The 19,536-nt window shown below is 31.5% G+C and overlaps 1 protein-coding gene across 1 annotated transcript in view; it reads left to right on the forward strand.

The window, feature by feature from the left end:
* The window catches only part of LOC113516872 (large neutral amino acids transporter small subunit 2), a 26,606-nt gene extending 13,906 nt beyond the window's left edge, over nucleotides 1–12,700 (forward strand). Inside the window, exons 3-7 of the mRNA XM_026901356.3 lie at nucleotides 1,502–1,627; nucleotides 2,674–2,815; nucleotides 7,922–8,045; nucleotides 11,400–11,600; nucleotides 12,299–12,700. Coding sequence (XP_026757157.2) covers nucleotides 1,502–1,627; nucleotides 2,674–2,815; nucleotides 7,922–8,045; nucleotides 11,400–11,600; nucleotides 12,299–12,700 — 995 coding nt within the window. The remainder of the gene's footprint in view (nucleotides 1–1,501; nucleotides 1,628–2,673; nucleotides 2,816–7,921; nucleotides 8,046–11,399; nucleotides 11,601–12,298) is intronic.
* Nucleotides 12,701–19,536: the final 6,836 nt, after the last annotated feature.

A 19,536-nucleotide genomic window follows, 5' to 3' on the forward strand; every position in this document is an offset into this window, starting at 1 on the left:
CATAGATATAACAGAGCAATTCACTAATGACAGAAATTGTGATATTTATGAGCAAAATTTAAATGCAAATAAGATTAGTATAATAGTCGTACTTGTATGACAGCTAAAATAATGATATATATCCAGATAAAAGTATGTTATCAGAGTAAATTATTCATATATGGATTAATAGCTAATCCAGCTGTTAATCTATATTTGAATAATTAATCTTTAGATATTACTTCTTAAGGTTCTTTGAGGCAAAACATTCTATTTTTTATTTAATAAAGTGAGTAAAAATTTTAAGTTAATCGAAGAAAGACTAACAGGGTTATGGCATTATATCTGTGCGGCCTTTTGATTCTATTACTCTAAAAGAACGAAAACAACTGCCTGGCCGTAATTGAGCAAATTAAAGAACAATTTTTTATCTCCTACAAAACATTTATTCGGGTATGTTTTATAAGGGTAAGTTTTATAATTTAACCTTTTTGCAATGTATTATTGTATTGTTTAGAGATCCACTTTATTGACGTTTAATTTGTAATTTTATACTATAAAAAATTAAAGGTGTTCTTTTCGAAACGATATTTTGAAAGCCGGTGCACTCCTAACTCAAAATCTATTGCGTTCTGAAATTTGATTCACTATATTTATAGAAAATTTGCAAGGTTTTTTTTTTTATTAAATGATTCATATTTAACAATAGCAAACGGCTAATATTTAGTTGAAAATTGGTATTTTCACTTTAGAGTATGAGTAAAAATGAAGAAATATTAGAAAATAATATATATTAATTAGATTGAAACTGTAGTTATCACTAATACTAAAATCCTTACCGTTCTTTCTTAATATCCTGCCTCGTTTCCCGTTTATCCATTATCTAGGGCTAATGCTGTCCATTATGCCACAATGCATAATATTTACATTTTGCCAAAATTAAAAGAAAAAAAAATCAATATTCATAATACGTTGAACGTAGTGATTACTTGCTGTGTCGATGAGTTTATCCATAAACTACATAGACATGTTAGGCCCCTCCTGGGCACTTATGCTACAAAAAAAACCTGTCTTTAAATCTCTTTGTCCTGATTATCGCTTACTTTTACCATTAGCTGTTGTTTATTGTAAGTATCATCTGATTACGGATTCCTATAAACCATATATCTAGGTATGCAAATACGAATCATCTTAATGAACATAAACATGAAATAAATTAATATGAGAGTGGTCTTACAAGATCATTCCCGTGTTTGACTATTTAGTATGCTGACAGGTTTACCTTGAAAGTGTTTGACATAATAAACTCTATATTATTTTTATACGAAACAATGAGACATAATAAATATGGATATATAAATAAATATAGAAAATAATAATATAAATCTGCAATAAACTAACAAAGAGCCTAATATTATACCTATTTGGCTCTTTGTTAGTTAGTTTATTTATTTTTATAGTTTACATGAATATATTTAGCTCTTAAGTCAATATCTTATTTCAAATATTCATCTTATTTCAGGTATTTTAACAGCAATTAACTGCATCAGTGTACGGTGGACGATGCGTATTCAAGATGTATTCACAACTTCGAAATTGTTGGCGTTGGTGGTAATCATTATATCGGGAATTTATTATATTTGTATAGGTAAGTTAATAAGTACTTGTAAGGTTAGGAGTCCTTATGCTTTTAATTTTCGTTATTTACCTCGGAAAATAGAAATGGGAAACTATAAAATTTTGTGATATGTTGTAAACATTCATCGGCAAACGAATGCCAGTTAATTATAAAATACATTAATTATTAAAATATTAGTTATTAACCTACTAATAATAAAACTAGCAGATAAATGTAAATCGTTCTTGTTGTCAAGTAGGTATCTTCAGTAATATTTTTTATTTGAAGAAGAATTCAAACTACACTTCATTCTTAATTATGGTCAATTTAAATGTACAATTTGATGATTATATGTATATGTTCTTCTTGTACATTTATTGCTATCAACAGGGTTATTGGATAAGGAACGGGTCGGTAATAAAGTACATATTTATTGAGTTGTTTCGAGAAAGCTCTACAATTTTCTTGTATGCGGTGCGTACTCAACTGATAGAGTTGGACAATTAATTTTACTATATAAAAGACATTATTTTAGTTTATTAGTGTCGTAGTGTAGTGGTTATAGACTTCAAAATATAAGTTTGTATTTGGGTGATATAAAAACCGTGTCTCTATCTTGAATACGATAGTTATAATATCTACTTTTAATTAGGTTGTAGGTAAAATAAAGTCGAACTTTTGTATGAACATATAATGGCAAACTAGCTGAAGCTCTCCTTGATGAAAAGTGGTGGTGAGTGTACTATGTCGCCCATGATACCCCTCATGAACTCAGTGGTTCACTGAAAAGTGATCGAGTTAATGATTGATCTAATGATTCTTTATTCTACATCTAGATTCTGAGTTTGTATTTTATATAATAATACAGCTCGATCGAACTATATTCAAGATTAGAGTCTTTAATTTTTGGTGAATAATTAGTTCTTAGTAATCGGATTTATCTAGGTATTCTAATAGTCAACAGATCATGCGATTTATGACTTCGATGTTTTTTCCAATCTAATGTCTGAGAACAGCCTTGTACGTAGCACTTTGTGTTATCAACTACGATTATAAATATGAATACAATATTTTAGGTCACACGGAGAATTTTGAGCGACCGTTTGAAGGCGAGTATGGTGCTGGAAACATCGCTCTAGCATTTTACTCTGGACTATTTGCTTTCGGAGGGTGGAATTATCTCAATTTCGTCACAGAAGAACTACAAGATCCCTATAAGTAAGTATCATGCCCATAACATTTTTATTATGGCCTTCTGCAAGACTTTACTATGTATTAACTTGTTTATTACTAGAGATAAATATATAAATGTAAAATCAAATGCATAAAAAATATATTATTATTATTAAAATAAAAATAATAGTAAAAAAATAATTATAACTTGGTGTGGTGATATATCTTCTTTGGTGTGTGCATTCTAAAGGATCTAGGTTGGCGCATTTAAGATTATATTAATCACGAGTAAAGCTGGGGCGCCCTAAAAAAAGCGCGTATGTGTTTTTAGACATGCTTTTTTGCATAGCTCAAGGCTTTCTTCCTGATCCTGGAGTAGGCACCAAACAATAGTGGAGTAGGCACGGTCGACCTGGGGGACCAAGTCGACCGTGCCTACTCCACTATTCATCATCACTCTCTTAAATACATCTATGAGTATTTACCAGAAACTACTATTTAAACAACATTAAGGAATCTATTCGCGAATAAGGATCGCCGTGAATGTCCTGGAATATAATGGACTATCCCTTTCTTTCCCATAAATGTCGTAAGAGGTGACTAAGGGAACTTAATGATAAAGGGATGGGCAGCAGCGTCCCTTTTAAAAATCACTAAAAGCTTAACTGCAGTTCGCAATCCATCCGCCAAGCGTGGCAACTACTGACAAAACTTCCCTTCTGGGGAAGCCTTATGTTCAGCAGTGGACAGTTAAGGGCTGATATGACGAATATCCAATGGGAACCCATTAGATTATTTCTGAAACGATTAAGTCTGTTTCTGCTAAATTTCAGAGATGTTATCGACATATACTCGTATTTTGTACAAGATGCTCGATAGAAATTTCACGAAATGTATTTTAAGGAAGAAAAAGAATTTTATAATATCATTTCTATAACCTATTCGTGTTTCCTTAATGGCCATCATTATTTAGAATCACGTAGGATGTACGTGCTTCTAAGTATTTTTATGATATTATTCGCACAGTTGATACTTGTAACTTATTGCTATCATAAGATATAAATCATGTGGTATACTTATTGCATTACTCAAATATAATAATTTATATTTGAGTTAATATAATTTTGGCTATAGTCACGTAAAACTATTGGTTATCCACATACATACATATAAATGTAATGGTTGCATCGTATCATCGATAATTATTAATGGTTACTTTCATACATTATCTCCGTGCAGTTTATATGCAATCCTAATTCCTTTTTATTATATAATATCTTGAGATTATAATCTAAGCTCGAGATCTCAATGAACTTTGAATATTTTGGGCGTATGATTTAATTTGTTGCCGTTGAACGCTGGGATCTGTGATCAGTCATAGTAAAACAATTCTGTTCATTTAGTCTTGTGTACTGGCTTGACTTATGATTTGCATTTTATTTTCTTACGATTCTGCATTAATAGAGATACGCGTTAGTATAGTACTAGTATCTGTGATAGAGATAACTAGCTTTCCATCTATTTTTATTTTTGATTCATTCATTCATTTATATTATGAGGATCATAAAATTACTATGAATAAATATAAAGTCTCGTAAATCTAATTTTGTATGTTGTGCTTTTCATCGCTCTAAAAATTTTGCCACTAGAAGATATAGCAAAAAATAACGACTTGAAATGTGGCAAAATTGATACGGATTTAAGACAATTTACCGATAAGCGATTGCAAAAAAGAAATCTACAATGAAGAATCATAACTTGAAAATATTGCATAATATATTTATAGACTTTTAAATATACACATCGAATAGACAATCTCATGCTTTTGAAGTAGCTTAAAAGCTAAAATCTTAAATCAATATAAATAGAGCCTTTGTTGAATTTAAAATATACATATGCAATCCAGACGTTAATTAGATTACTAAAGTCAGTTTTAGTATTATTTTAAACAAGAAATCGTTGCTCTTAGTGCTAGAAAAAATTTATAGTCCACAATTCCACATCTAGATTATTATATGTCAATTGAGAATTAAAACCGCAAATAGCCGAGTGAGAGTTCGTCAAATAGTACTTGGAACTATTAGCTCATACGGCTCCCCTTACTTATTATAAGGCTTAAGACTATCAGATATCAAACGTTTGTGTACACATCGTCTGATTTTTTACTAACATCTAGAACTGTTCTGTTATTCGTAGGTACCTATTTATAACAGGAAATGAAATATTATTAAACTAATTTGTTACAAAAAATATTTTAATTGACGCATAGTTTGGATGTTTAATGCTGTTTAATTTGTAACATTATGCGTAAATAAAAAATAGTATATATTTTTTGGGATTCTTATACTATGGTATATACGTAATACTATGGTACGGGGGGAAAGGGATTGTTAGCAATGGAGTTTTAAAGCCCTATTGCTAGCAATATGTCTTATTAGGTCGACCTCCACGTGGTTTCCCCTGGAAACCATCGTGAACAATTCTTGTTGAATTCGTCACGATGGGCTAACTGACCTGCTTCATCCTCACCTATCATCCGTCACTGTGCCCCGTCGGTGTATACCGATAGCGCGGGTGGGGCTACCATTCCATTATCGTCAATTAAAAAAAAGTACTATGGTACGTCATACAATATGCACCTAATCAGCTTTTTTACACAATATAAATATAATAAAAAAAACTCTAGATTAATTTTAGTAATTTAATCAATTAAACTTGCGATCTCGTATTACTTTAATAAACTTTATTTTATTATTTCTTATAAACGACTTTTTCTGATCTTCAATCAATTGTAAAGTAGGTTAACGTTATATTAACGTCCCACTGCTGGGAACAGGTCTCTTATATATTATTATAAGCAGATAACAGTAGCTGTATACTACTACCGAGCCTTTCAGATAGTTTAGTATACAATTAAGTAGTTATATTTACGAGTAATTTTGAGTTGTTCTTTTGAACGGTGTATTGCGCTTTATTTCCTTGGTCGCCTTGTACCATTTTCTTGGGATGAAAGTTGTATCAGTATTGTATTTTTATTCCGTTACTGTATAGAAATCTATCAAGTATCTACACAAATAATAAAGTGATTGTTCAGTCAACGAAGACATAAGTACCTACTCTTGTAAATTGAACTGAATCGACTTGATTCTATACGAAGTTACTTGCGCCTGGGACTCTCAGCACTCTACCCTATTGCATGTATTATTCATACGTATCTCATGACTATACGTTTAGCACCCGAATATATTTCTTATAAGAGGTGATATGTGCAATGGAAGGTGTCTAGTGTCTACATCAATCATGGCCTGACACGTTATCAATATTTCCTACTTGGAAAAATTGCCTAATGGCTACTTCATATGTACTCATATTTACGTTTAGAACTTATTATTGTAATATAACTTGTGCCTGTCTCATAAGAACTAATAACTGTCTAAGTTCCATTATATTTTTATTTATTTATTTTGCTGTCGTTTGTGATGTTGCGCATGGCCACCACAGAATATCAGCGCTGTAGCAATTAATTCGCTGCAGCACATGCTAAGTGGCGACCACGTTGGCATTAACAAATGTAAAATTTGTTTCCTATTAATAATAAATGTAACTCTTTTTGTTGTTGGCAATAAATGTTTTCTTTCTTTCTAATAATAAAATGCTCTGACTATGCTATGTATATGATGTGCAGTATAATAGTGTAAACTTCTAAGTGAGTAGATATATTTTAAGGTATGTATAGAAACGTAGAAACATTAGTAGTAACAGAATTAAATTACAGTTCTTTTTCTGTATAAGAAACGTTTATAGATTATTAAGAATATAATAAAAATAGCCAGATCGTTGTACTTGTTTTCAAATGAAGCGTTTACCGGCAAACAGCAGTACTACAAATTGATATTTTCTGTTTAACAGTTTTGAATTTTTCTGTGATTATACTTGCATCACATATTTGTAATAGTATGCATATATATTTACTATACAGCCCTTTTACAGTTGTGTCAGGAAGTCCTTATTGTTCCGATAACAGTAATGTGAAGTATCGTAATATGTAGTAATAAAAGTGATATGTATGCCATTTTTATGATTCGATTGAAGTGTGATTTAATACTGAAGACGTTTGTATGTTGAATTAATACATACTCGCCGAGTCGATTGTTATATTCATTACAGGGGTCTATCAGACAACAGATTTAGACCATTACATTCGAGTACCACATCTGAGGTTACAGGTGTGAGCATATTTTAAGTTTAAGTAATATTCATAAAAAAAAAACGAGTATAAAAATGAATTCATTACCAGTTTATTACGGCTTGGCTGCAAGCCAAGATCGGTGGACCTGTAGGTATATTTTTCTTATATCCAAACAAAAATTACTAACGTGACTCTTTAATTTTTAAATTGTTTTCTACTAAAATACTTTATGCGGCGGTGATTCGATGAATGATTATTTTCAAATTATAGTTATTTTTGCATTACCTGACAAGCGTTTTTCGTTTTGACTTACAAAATCAACTTCGATATTTTCTGTCTATCGCTGTTATAAGCGTTGATGATAAGCAAATATGTAAGCTATCTAGTAGTGACGGTAGTCATCTGTATATGTGTATATCTATTCATAGTATAAAGTCGTATCTTTAGATATGGTATAAGGGCGTATTGCGTCTTTCATCTATCTTTATTAGAATGAGCGAATCTCAAAATTCGAAGCGTCGAATTTTAATCAGTAGATACCTAGTTCATTAGAGAAAGTTTATTGGTATTAATATACATTAATCAAATAAACTTTATGTATACTTAAAGTTTATTATTAGAATTTACGTATTTCTGCATGCCAATCTATATTGACATTGTATGTGCCTATTGATTACAACGGGGGGGTGGGGGATTGTTAGTAATGGGGTCTAACTGCTCCATTGCTAGCAATATATCCTATCATGTCGATCTCAACGCAGTTCCTCAGATTCCTAATTCAGATATTGATAATGTTTCATGAAGTGCCTTTACTAATGAACCTCTCGAAATTAACAATAGAATATGTGAAACATAAACGTAGATTATTTTTGTATTACAACTCATGCACATACTTCTCTATATTCGCCATTTAATTGTGTGGGTGTAATTTCTAATGCGTGTCTCGTTTCGTTTTATTTCAGGAATTTGCCGCGTGCCATATGGATCGCAATGCCTATGGTGACCATTATTTATGTTATGGCGAACTTAGCCTATTTTGCCGTCGTCTCGAAGATGGAAATGATGTCTAATCCAGCTGTAGCCGCAGTATGTATGCCATTTGAATTTTTCATTCGCATTTCCAAGCATAGAGTCTTTATTGCTTTTTTTTATTACTGATCTGAATAATTATTTTCTTAGATATTATTTAGGTTGAAGAAAGATAATTGATATATGAGATAGATATATTATTACTTACCTAATAAGTACCTGTTTAAATGTACTAAAATTAATCTTCTCTGATATTTCATACCTTCTGTCTTCTTTCCTTACTTTTACTAATATACCTTTACCTATGAGTTGCTTTTGCGAAAATTTCCATTGAAATGCACAAATAGCACAGGACGTGGTTTAAGTTGCTTGTCAGACCACTTGCAATTTGATATGAGTATATTTATATGACAGATAGATAGCAGATCTGTAATGTGTTCGGTATAAACATTGTGCTCATGGCAACAAGTCCATCGCGAGAATCGGAACTCATTTTTCAAATTTACATAGTTAATCACAAGGTGCACGACTAAATATAGGCACAAGATAAGAGTAAAAGTATAAGCCAGGGTCATATCTATTTATGTACGTGATAGGTGAAAGGTCTCGGTAACAGCACAGAATAAATAAATATGATACGTAGTAACAGTACGAAATTTTTGATATCCTTACTTTTCATGTATCATTGACACCCGATGGACCATCGTATAATTAGTAGTAATCGTAGGTTATTTTCATTTCATTAATATGTGTGTAATAGACAACATATCATAGTATACACAACATATTAATTCGTGGATCAAGCCGCGATCCACATATTTATGTCGATGATTTTTTTATAAATATATTAAGTAGATAATAATAAAGATAAATTTTGTGATGTAAATATTATTGGCATACCTTAAGTATTCTAATTATATAAAAGTGATAATTAGAATCAATTCCAATGCTTCCTGCATTTCCAATTCGATACTTTACAATAGAGTTGGATGTGGCAAATAAACAGAGCACACTACTACAATATTACAAATACTTAAGTTTTTTAAATGTTTGTTTATTGGTAGTTTTCAAATAAATAAATGAATTTGAAAATACTACTTATTGAAATTACAATTGATCTAAGAAATTTAAATTTAGCAGCAAGGTATAATTTTCGTTCTTTGGTACTTAAAAAGGGATGTTGGGGATTCCCAGATGAACTGAGAAATAGAAGTAAACAGGGTTGATAAAGGCGTGGCTGCCGTAGCAACAGTTGTTAATTTACAGTTAATAAAAAATTATATGCAACATAAGTTGCTTGGTTCTCAAGTTATATTCTGTGTTAAGTATAGTGAGATACCAGGTACGATCGATACGATCATCTGGGACCATCACTTAGATACCCAGACCAGTGTCGGTTTAAAAACCTCGTTTTGTAAATTGGCTCGAACGAGAATTGAATTGCAATATAGAGGTCGTCAATATGAAAATTCACATTTCAATTTGTGTCGTGTTTGTTCGTATGAATACATAGGTATAAAGAATTATTATAAATATATCTACTTGATTATGGTCATGGTCAACATAAGACAGGTTTTAGGTATGTATGTAGTGAGACATTGACCTCATACATACTTCTAACCGGTTTGCTATCAGTTTCACGCAACGTTATGTGAAATAAAGATGAAGGCTAGCCTTTTAGGGTTTCCTATTGTGACAACGATGACTGTTTGTAGGGTGTATGGGCGGATCACACCAGCATGCATTGTTCGGTTTGGACTACGATGTCAATCGTTCAAGTGCTTTTTTTTCTATATAGCTTTTAATGTAAGCCACAGTGTGAATTACATACATACATACATACATATCTGTCACGCTATCAGTGTGAATTACTATTTTTTTTTTAATATTGGGAGTATCATCACCATTCTGTGAAACAGTCCATACTCTTTTTAGATAGATTTATTGAATTTGGATCACGAAATAAATAAAATATTCCGAAAGCAGTTTTAGCAGAAAATAATGGATAAGAATATTTTTCAAGTAATAAGTAGTAAAACCATGAACTATCAAATAGTATAAAAGTGAAATAAGATCAATGTTAGGATACTAAACATCCAATTAAAGCTAAATAACAAAATTTTCGATCAAGTCAATTTAAAAAATAAAAGAGATATTTTTATTCTAGTAAATTTTGATTTAAGTATTTTTGAATAGTCATTTTTTTCATTACCGCCCATTCGAAACGCAATTTCAGCCAAGAAGAACACACAAGAAATTCAGCTATTGCTGTTTTCAATGGATGTGATTAGAGCAGACTAGTTATTTTAAGTATCAACCATTCCCGAGTTTGACGCATAAATCAATCTTAAAAGAAATGTAAAGATAAATATTGATCTCAATCAAAATGCTCCCAGTCTGTGTAGGCCATTAAAAAGTCGCGAAACATCAAAATCGCACTTTCTGGAATCAGGTTCGCTGTTATGGCATTGCTACGCACACTGACCTCTTTATCGATAACAAGTTTTCTTATCACCAAAGGTAGGTACTTATGTTATAGTAACAAGAGTGTTTACTTAACCTTGCGAGCACTATAATTAGAAAATCTAATAATATTCTCCTCAGATATGATATCAACTCTTCCACAGTTTTTGCCAGGGTCTTGACCTTATAATGTTCGCGATTTATTTGTTTGTTGCAAATAGAATAGAATCAGTGTTTCCGTTTTATACTAGGTGAAATTGAAGTTCTCAGTGATATTAAAAGAGAGGTCATCTATGATATACAATAAAGTAAAAAATTATGTAACAGGCGATGTCTCACCGCCATCAGGTCAATGCGCTGACTACCGACCTTGACATTGCAGAGCGTATAGTTAATATTATATCTACATAGTTGTTTTTAACTATGAAACTTTTAATTAGGTATTATAGTATAATTTTTATTACACTCTCTATCTTTAATTAAATATTTATCGCTATTATAAAATCGTATTAGACAACACTGTATCATTAATTTTCTTTATTATTATTGTTTTTGTATCTACATTTATAATGATATTTATTTAAATTATCTGTTTAAAGAAGACTAATTAACCCCCTTGGTAACACTCATATTAGTTATTTGATAATATTATATACCTATATATATATGCTTCTTTATTAATAAATTCAAATCAACTGTGAAAAGAATTATCAACATTGATTTTAAGTTGGTGAAGATATCGTGTAACATACATACAAAAATATAGGTGAGTTGAAAACTTCCTCCATTTGGAAAACACTTAAAAAAAACAAGAACCATTGGCCATACCACACAGCGCCATCTTGTTCCAAAAAGAGCAGAGCTAGCACTATAGGTATTACTTATAATAATTGTTAAGCGACTCCAAAAAATTATAATTTTACTTATAAGATATAATAAAATTTCCAGATATTTGGTGATCGTCTTTTCACCGGCTGGAGTTGGGTGATTCCGGTGTTTGTGGCATTGTCGACGTTCGGAGGCGTTAACGGCGTGCTGTTCACGTCCGCGCGATTGTTTGCCACAGGAGCTCAGGAGGGGCATATGCCTGCATTTTTCTCACTGTTCCACATCGAAAAACAGACGCCGATACCATCGCTTATGTTTACAGTAAGTTTATTTATTTTATATTTTATTGTACGCATATACATTAACACATAAAAATATGACAGAGGTAAGAAAATGTACAAAGGCGAGATTTACTCTAAAAGAGTTCTCTTCTAACAAACCCAAAAGCTAGCATATAAAAGTTAATATAATTGTTTATTCTTTTTTAAATAAAACCTTCTATATCATTTCTATATCATATATATTCAATCAATCTGCATGAATGAATAATGGAAAACTCCCTACTATATACATAGTATATATTACTCTTTATGCTATTTTTTTAATGGAACGATAATGGAACGGTAACCCTGCCTACGCTAACGATATACACCGGGGCGGGACACCAGTAAGGGTTGATAGGTGATAATGAAAAGGCAGGTCAGTTAGCCTATCGTGATGAATACACCTAGAGTTCAGCACATATTTTTCCAAAGGGGACCATGTGAAGGTCGACCTGGCAGGGTATATTGCTAGCAATGGGACTGATAGTCCCCATTATTAACTGTAATTGTCATTATTTTATAATACTAGATCAACATAATTTTACTGCGTTGGTTTTGTTAACACAAGTTAGAGGTTTTAAAAAAGGCTTGCTTACTTGTTTAGTATACAATTAATACACTAATTCATTTTTTTTAACATACAAAAAGCCAGTATAATCATGACAGAGTAAATTATTGTTTTTTTTGTCTTTCCAGTGTTTCTTCTCACTTCTTATGCTGACGACTAGCAATGTATTCGATTTAATCAACTACTTCTCACAAACGCTCTGGCTGTCCGTTGGCGCGTCTGTAGTGGGCATGTTATGGTTAAGAAGAACTAAACCAGACCTACCTCGACCTATAAGGGTTAACATTGTAATACCTCTCTTGTTTCTTATCGCCATCGGCTGTTTAGTGATCATACCAGCTATAACCCAACCGAAAGATACAGCTATCGGAGTAGGCATATTACTATCCGGTATACCAGTTTACTATCTATGCGTAAAATGGCGGAATAAGCCTAATTGTTACCACAAGGTTTCTGGTAGTACACTCAGGTTCTTACAGAAACTTTGTACATGTATATACGTTGACTCATCACAGAATATATCGAACTGAATATCAGTAAATTTTTCTTTGTTATTATGTAACTCGACGTCGCCCAATATAGGACCAATATGTTTTATGTACGCTTATTGTGATAATATTTAAAATAAGACATTATTGGACGAGCTTATTTCAAATAATGTGTTCAATTTGTATGTTTATTTTTTTTATTTTCTGACACTCTTAATAATGTAGACGTGAATTCAATAAGATTGATTTCCAAAATGTATGCTGCTTTAATAATGTGAGAAATATAAATTGATATTTTAATAGACTTGTACAGAAAAAAGGACCGAATATGGTAGTTAATACTTACGTACTTATTGACTACTGTACTACATACACGCTAGATTGATTTGCTTAACATAATGGATAAAATTGTAGATATAATGTTGGTATTTATACAGTACGAGTACATATGTAAGTACTACTATTTGGAGATCATCTACGAACTAAAGTTATTGAAAAATTTTAACGCGATTTTCAGTTTTATTCTAGTAAAAAAATAAGAGAATCCCTTTTTAGGTATTGTCCTATTTTTTACTTAGGGCTTTTTGCCCTGCGACTGATGATTCCATGAAATTTACCTAAGTACATTAAATTTTTGTAAAAACATATCGTGTACTTATTGTTTGTTTGTGTCACAAAATATATGTACTAATCGATTAATTAGTACAATAAGACTTTAGTTTACAATTTTACAAGGTTGTACTGTACTGTACTTGTAAATGTTCATCTATAGATATTTATTTGGTTTTCTCTCTATTTTTTAAAATGTCCTAAGGTTTTCCTCATGTTTAGTACAACGTTATATGATTTCCATTAAGTATCAACACTATATATTTAAGGGTTTCGCAAGAGTGAAGTGCTGTACATAATAGCTTCTGCATTTAGATAGCACTAGTTTTGTGCACATTACTTTGCACACGTGGATTTCAGAGGTAAGAAAATCAATAAAATTGACTACTAGATAGAGTCGTATCGAGATAAAATATAATACGACATTTTAAGTTAGATAACAATAACTTAATATAACTGAAAACCACATCCACTTTGGTGCAGTAATAGTTTTTGCGTAATGCCGCAACAAACTTATAGATACAGACAAAAAAATATTATTTTGGCTTTTATTGCTCTTATTAAGACCCCTCATATCAACTTTTCTTAAACATCTCCAATGTTTAATTATAAATCTATTCTAGTATGTCGGTGTAAAAGTTATTACACTGTTTTGGTTATTAAATGGAAAAGTTTTTTTACTGTTTAAAGTAAACCTTTTTATCGAATGAAACTTGAATAAATAAAGAATAGTACTAAATGGTCTTCTCTAGTAAGCAATTATGTAATAATGAACTTTCGTTTTGCACGACCAATAAAGACAGTTGTCGAGTACAAATGAACTGTTTTCTTTTTCGGCTTAGCTACTCATCGGGCATAGTCCCAAAGTTTTGGAAGACTGCTCTGGTGCATCCGATCCCTAAAAAGGGAGATCGCTCAGATCCAGCTAACTATAGGCCCATAGCTATCACTTCCTTATTCTGGAAGGTTATGGAATCCATCATTAACCGTCAACTGCTCCGGTACCTAGAAGAGCACCAGCTGATCTGTGATCGCCAGTACGGCTTTCGACAGGGACGTTCGGCCGGTGATCTTTTAGCTTACTTAACACACCGATGGGCAGTGGAAATCGAGAGTAAGGGAGAGGCCTTAGCAGTTAGTCTGGATATTGCGAAGGCCTTTGATCGGGTGTGGCATAGAGCGATGCTTTCAAAGCTACCTTCATTTGAGTTGCCTGCGAGACTGTGCATTTGGGTCGCCAGTTTTCTCAAGGAACGTAGCATTAAGGTCGTAGTCGACGGAGCATGCTCTGATTTAAAACCTTTGAATGCTGGTGTCCCGCAAGGCTGTGTACTATCTCCGACTCTGTTTCTTCTGCATATCAATGATATGTTACAAATAAGTAATATCCATTGCTATGCAGACGACAGTACAGGAGATACATTATATACCGGTCATGCAAAGATCTCGCGGGCACATACCGATGAGTGTCGGAATAGACTTGTGTCTGAAATCGAAACTTCACTCCATCAAGTTTCGATCTGGGGTGAACAAAATCTTGTCCAATTTAACCCCAAAAAGACACAAGTCTGCGCGTTTACCGCAAAAAAGACGCCGTTTGTCGTATCTCCTCACTTTCAGGGCACTTTCCTTGATAAAAAGTCTAGTCTAGGAATTCTGGGCGTTGATATATCTTGCGACGTCCAGTTTTGCGGTCATCTGGAGGAGAAGGCTAAGATAGCTTCCAAAAAGTTAGGAGTGCTCAATAGGGTGAGACGATATTTCATGCCAGAACACCGCCTGAAATTATATAAAGCCCAAGTCAGGCCGCATATGGAATACTGTTCTCACCTGTGGGCAGGAGCGCCACAGTACCAACTCCTTCCGTTAGACCGCATTCAAAGTCGGGCGGCTCGAATTATCGATAGTCAACGCCTTACTGTCCGACTTGATCCACTGAAACTGCGCAGAGATGTTGCGTCTCTGTGCATCTTCTACCGAATTTATCATGGGGAGTGTTCTGAGGAATTGTTCGGATTGATACCTGCTGCTGATTTTCACCACCGTACAACCCGCCACAAACTAAAGTGGACGAGTGGCGGTCTTCCACCGTGCGTTTTTCAAGGCACTTTCTTCCACGCACAACCATTCTTTGGAATCAACTTCCAGCAGCAGTATTTCCGAACCGATACGACAACATAACCTTCAAGAAAAGAGTATATTCCTTTTTAAAAGGCCGGCAGCACACCTGCAATGCCGCTGGTGTTGTGGGTGATCATGGGCGGCGGTAGTCACTTACCATCAGGTGAGCCGCATGCTCGTTTGCCCCCTGTGTTGTAAAAAAAAAAAACTGTTTTTATTGGTAAGAAAAATCATAAAATACTTAATTACTTTCCTGGCTTCGAGTTATGTTACAGTTTCTATAGCTGAAGTGTGTGATCAAGTCTTTATGGATATTAATATGAGTATCATATAGAACTTACATAAGTACGAAGTTGTGAACTTTAGATTGATGTAATAAAACCCAAATTGGTTTGACCACGAAATACGCTAGTTGAGGCCAAGTGGGCATAAGACTACGATATTATCAGCATAAGTAATAAACCAGTGTCCGTGTTTGCGTAAATACCTAATATGTATTAAACATAATATACCTAATAGGTGCATGTATGTAATAAGGATGTGACACAAATATGTCTCAGAGAGATACGAATAGGACTATTTATTGCTTACTTGTTGCAAGCAATGGAATCAGTATTTATTATAGTTACTTGATAATTGAAAATGATTACAATGTATTGGAACAGTGTGAATATAAAAATCAGAAAATGTATTATAATAATTTAAATTAATTATTTCGACAACTAAAAATCACAGTTGTTCTAAGGTTTTATATATGAATTTATAGTAAATATACTAATAAAAGCTTGTAGGGTTTGTGGAAAATTAAATAGGTAAGTATAGGGACATATGATTAACTTGAATCTCTCTTACTCTATTCATAATGACAACAATATCTAAATGGTATATATATGTCAATAGATACAGTAGTGTACAATGCACTATCAATACTACAACTATTAGCTATTATAAAGAGATTTGACAGAAGTTGTTTTGGAAGAATTAAGTAGATAAAAACAAAGGTAAGTCTCACAAAACTACGTTTCAATTTACATTTCCTTACCCCAGCATCTATTCAATCGATTACCTTGAAAGCAACACACTTTGTTTTTGTAACAAAATATTAATTTAGTTATGGATAGTTCTTTCACTAAAATGGATAAAGTATTGATTGATAATGAATAGAGTAGTAAAATTAATTGACTCTACACTACTTAGGCATTTCCCTGTTCCCCGTTTCTACTAAAATATAGGTGGCAAAACAAGTTGTTTTGTTTGAATAGCGTGGTTAGATAAAGAATCAATACATAATAACCGCATAAGCTTATTATATTTATGCATGTTCTCCAGCTTTATGACTGTATAATAATTTAAAATATTTATATATTAATAATAATTGATATTCATATAATTGTAACAATTTATATACATATTTATCTACAAGGTATAATCTATATTTGTAAAGAGTATATTATTCTTAAATAGGTACTATACGCCTATATAGGGTTTTAAGGAAATTATTAATATTCTAACAACAAACAATACAAAAACAGAGTTCGGGGTCCAAAATACCAGCTAAAGTAATTAGTCCCAGAGTAATTCGTTTTGTAATTTAATTTACATGTCATTTTTTGGTTCCTCGCTTACATCATTTCGTCTCATGCACGCACATCTGAGAGCCTACCGTGAAATGTTTGTTATTATGAAAAACTTTATGTTAAAATTATATAATACATACTGTTTAAAAACATCAAATTTGTTAAAATATAAATGTTGAGCTTCATTTACTGGACCGATTTCAGTATAAACAAAACACGAAATAAAGTCCGAAAATTTGGATTTTTGTTTTATGGTAGACCTTCATTTTTGGACACTCTTGACTCCAAATGTCCAGGTGTAACAAATTGTGGAATATTTATCTTAAACTGTCTACTACTATAAGCGGCCCATTAGCACATTATCGTAAAAACATTAACATGAGTTGTATGGCGTATGCTACTACATATACAATACGAGTATTCACTCAACAATGGCGTCATTTGATAATTATTCGTTACTTTTTTAACAGTTAATTATAAAAAGTTAATTTTTACAATGTTGATATAATTTCCTTTAAAGTCTTAAAGGTACGTTTAAATGTAACTACATAGCTAGGTATAACTTTTAATTAATAACACATGAAATGACAATTGTATTGGAAATTTAGTAATTTAATTTCATGGTAAATATGAAGGTACACGTTTGATTTAAGTTATTTACTTGCCAGATAGATACAAAGCAGGTGTTTATTTGTATTATTTACAAATAAATGCCTATCTTATAGGTAAATATCTATACTATCTGTATTTATAATGTAGTTGGTAAGCTTTATTAATTAAATAAAATTAATAATATCGTGTGTATACATTGCACTGACTGGCCTGTATCTGATAATTTTTAGACACATTTTTATGTAAGTAAATTAACTTATACTTATTGGATATAAAAGTTTGTAAACGTTATCTAATGTTTATTACTCAATCACGGGGTTTGAATGAAATTTAGTATTATACCTATCTATACAAATGGTAGTTTAACATATATATCATACACATATTCCTAATCAACGCGGGGAAATCTGCGGGATATAGCTAGTTCTGAAATATCTATAATATTTTAACTCAAATTACATCAGTGTTAAATAAATATAAAATGTATTTCTATAACTTTATAATTTAGTTCCATTCAAATGTTACGAATATATTCATTACTTAAAGTTAAGTATTTTTTCTTTATATTATTTTTAGTTTTAGGTACAAATTTGTTAATTATTTATTACTACAGCGTATTTGGGTATGTATTTGTTTTTATTAAAGTGATGTTGATACATTCCTGTACCTGTATATATAAAATGTTATTAACCAGAAAATATGAAATCTAGTTTGGTAATTTATTTTGGTAACTCAGCTTAATATTTTTTATAAATAAGTACATATACTTACGGAGACTAGTTCACCGCAATATAAACCATATATATATATATATATATATATATATATATATATATATATATATATATATATATATATATATATATATATATATATATATATATCATATATAACATATACATAAATAATATTGTTATATGTGTATTAAGAGCATATTTCATATTATTACTGCATTTTATAAATAAAGTTGTAATCACGTAAATATTTTTCTATCTGTCTACATAACATTTTATTAGAAATATATTTGTGCTTACATCATATAACAATTTAAAAATCTATCTACATATTATGTAGCTACAGCTGAAATAAAAATCGTGCTTTTAAGGGAGTATAGCCATAGATAAGTTTTATTTGCAGAAACATAGGTAAAAAAATACAAAATAAAATGAGCCTCCTAACATGGTGCGTTTAGGCAAAAAAATGTAAGTATGGCAGGCTTTAAATTATTTGTCTTTTTCCAAACTATGTTTTTTCGAATTTTCTGCCGCGTTTTTACTTTGTTCGCATTATATAAAAAGTGGTATAACAGTCAATATGATGCTTCAGATTTGGCTTAGATACAGCATAGCTATCAACATAACATAATAAAAAAAAAAGAATAGTCAAAAGAAGTAAAAAATTATGCAATCATTATTCTTGATTTCAATTACCTATTGTGAACAAAGAATTCGTTTTTTACGGTAATATACTTATACAGAATCTGTTTAAAATATTCATTGTATAGAAATGCATTTGAATCATTATTCTTTATAATTTTTTATCTTTAATTATTTATCAATTAAAAATCATTATGGACAGATCCTCAGGAGGACTAGAGTGAAATATCACTTGTGTAGGATATTACACTACATTTTATACCCTATTATATCTTTCAATACAACAATCAACTACATTTAAAACTTGTTTCTGCTTCTCGTCAGAAATTTGGTAAGTAATAAGCTTGTCACACAAAACTTAAACAAGTGGTAGTAAAATCATTAGATTTTATATGCTATATTAAATGGAACTAATAAACTTATTTACATACTCGTGTTTAGATTATTTTGGTTGTTCGATCATTTACAATTAGATTTATAGTCAAGTATCGTCAGCATCAAAAGTTGATGAAAACTCATATAGGTACACCCTTAAAACCAAAACCTATAAATCTGTTGTATTTAAACTATTACGCTGTTTTGT

This window comes from Galleria mellonella, unplaced genomic scaffold (assembly GCF_026898425.1).
Source record: "Galleria mellonella isolate WM207_F2 unplaced genomic scaffold, CSIRO_AGI_GalMel_v1 utg143, whole genome shotgun sequence".
Classification (NCBI taxonomy): domain Eukaryota; kingdom Metazoa; phylum Arthropoda; class Insecta; order Lepidoptera; family Pyralidae; genus Galleria; species Galleria mellonella.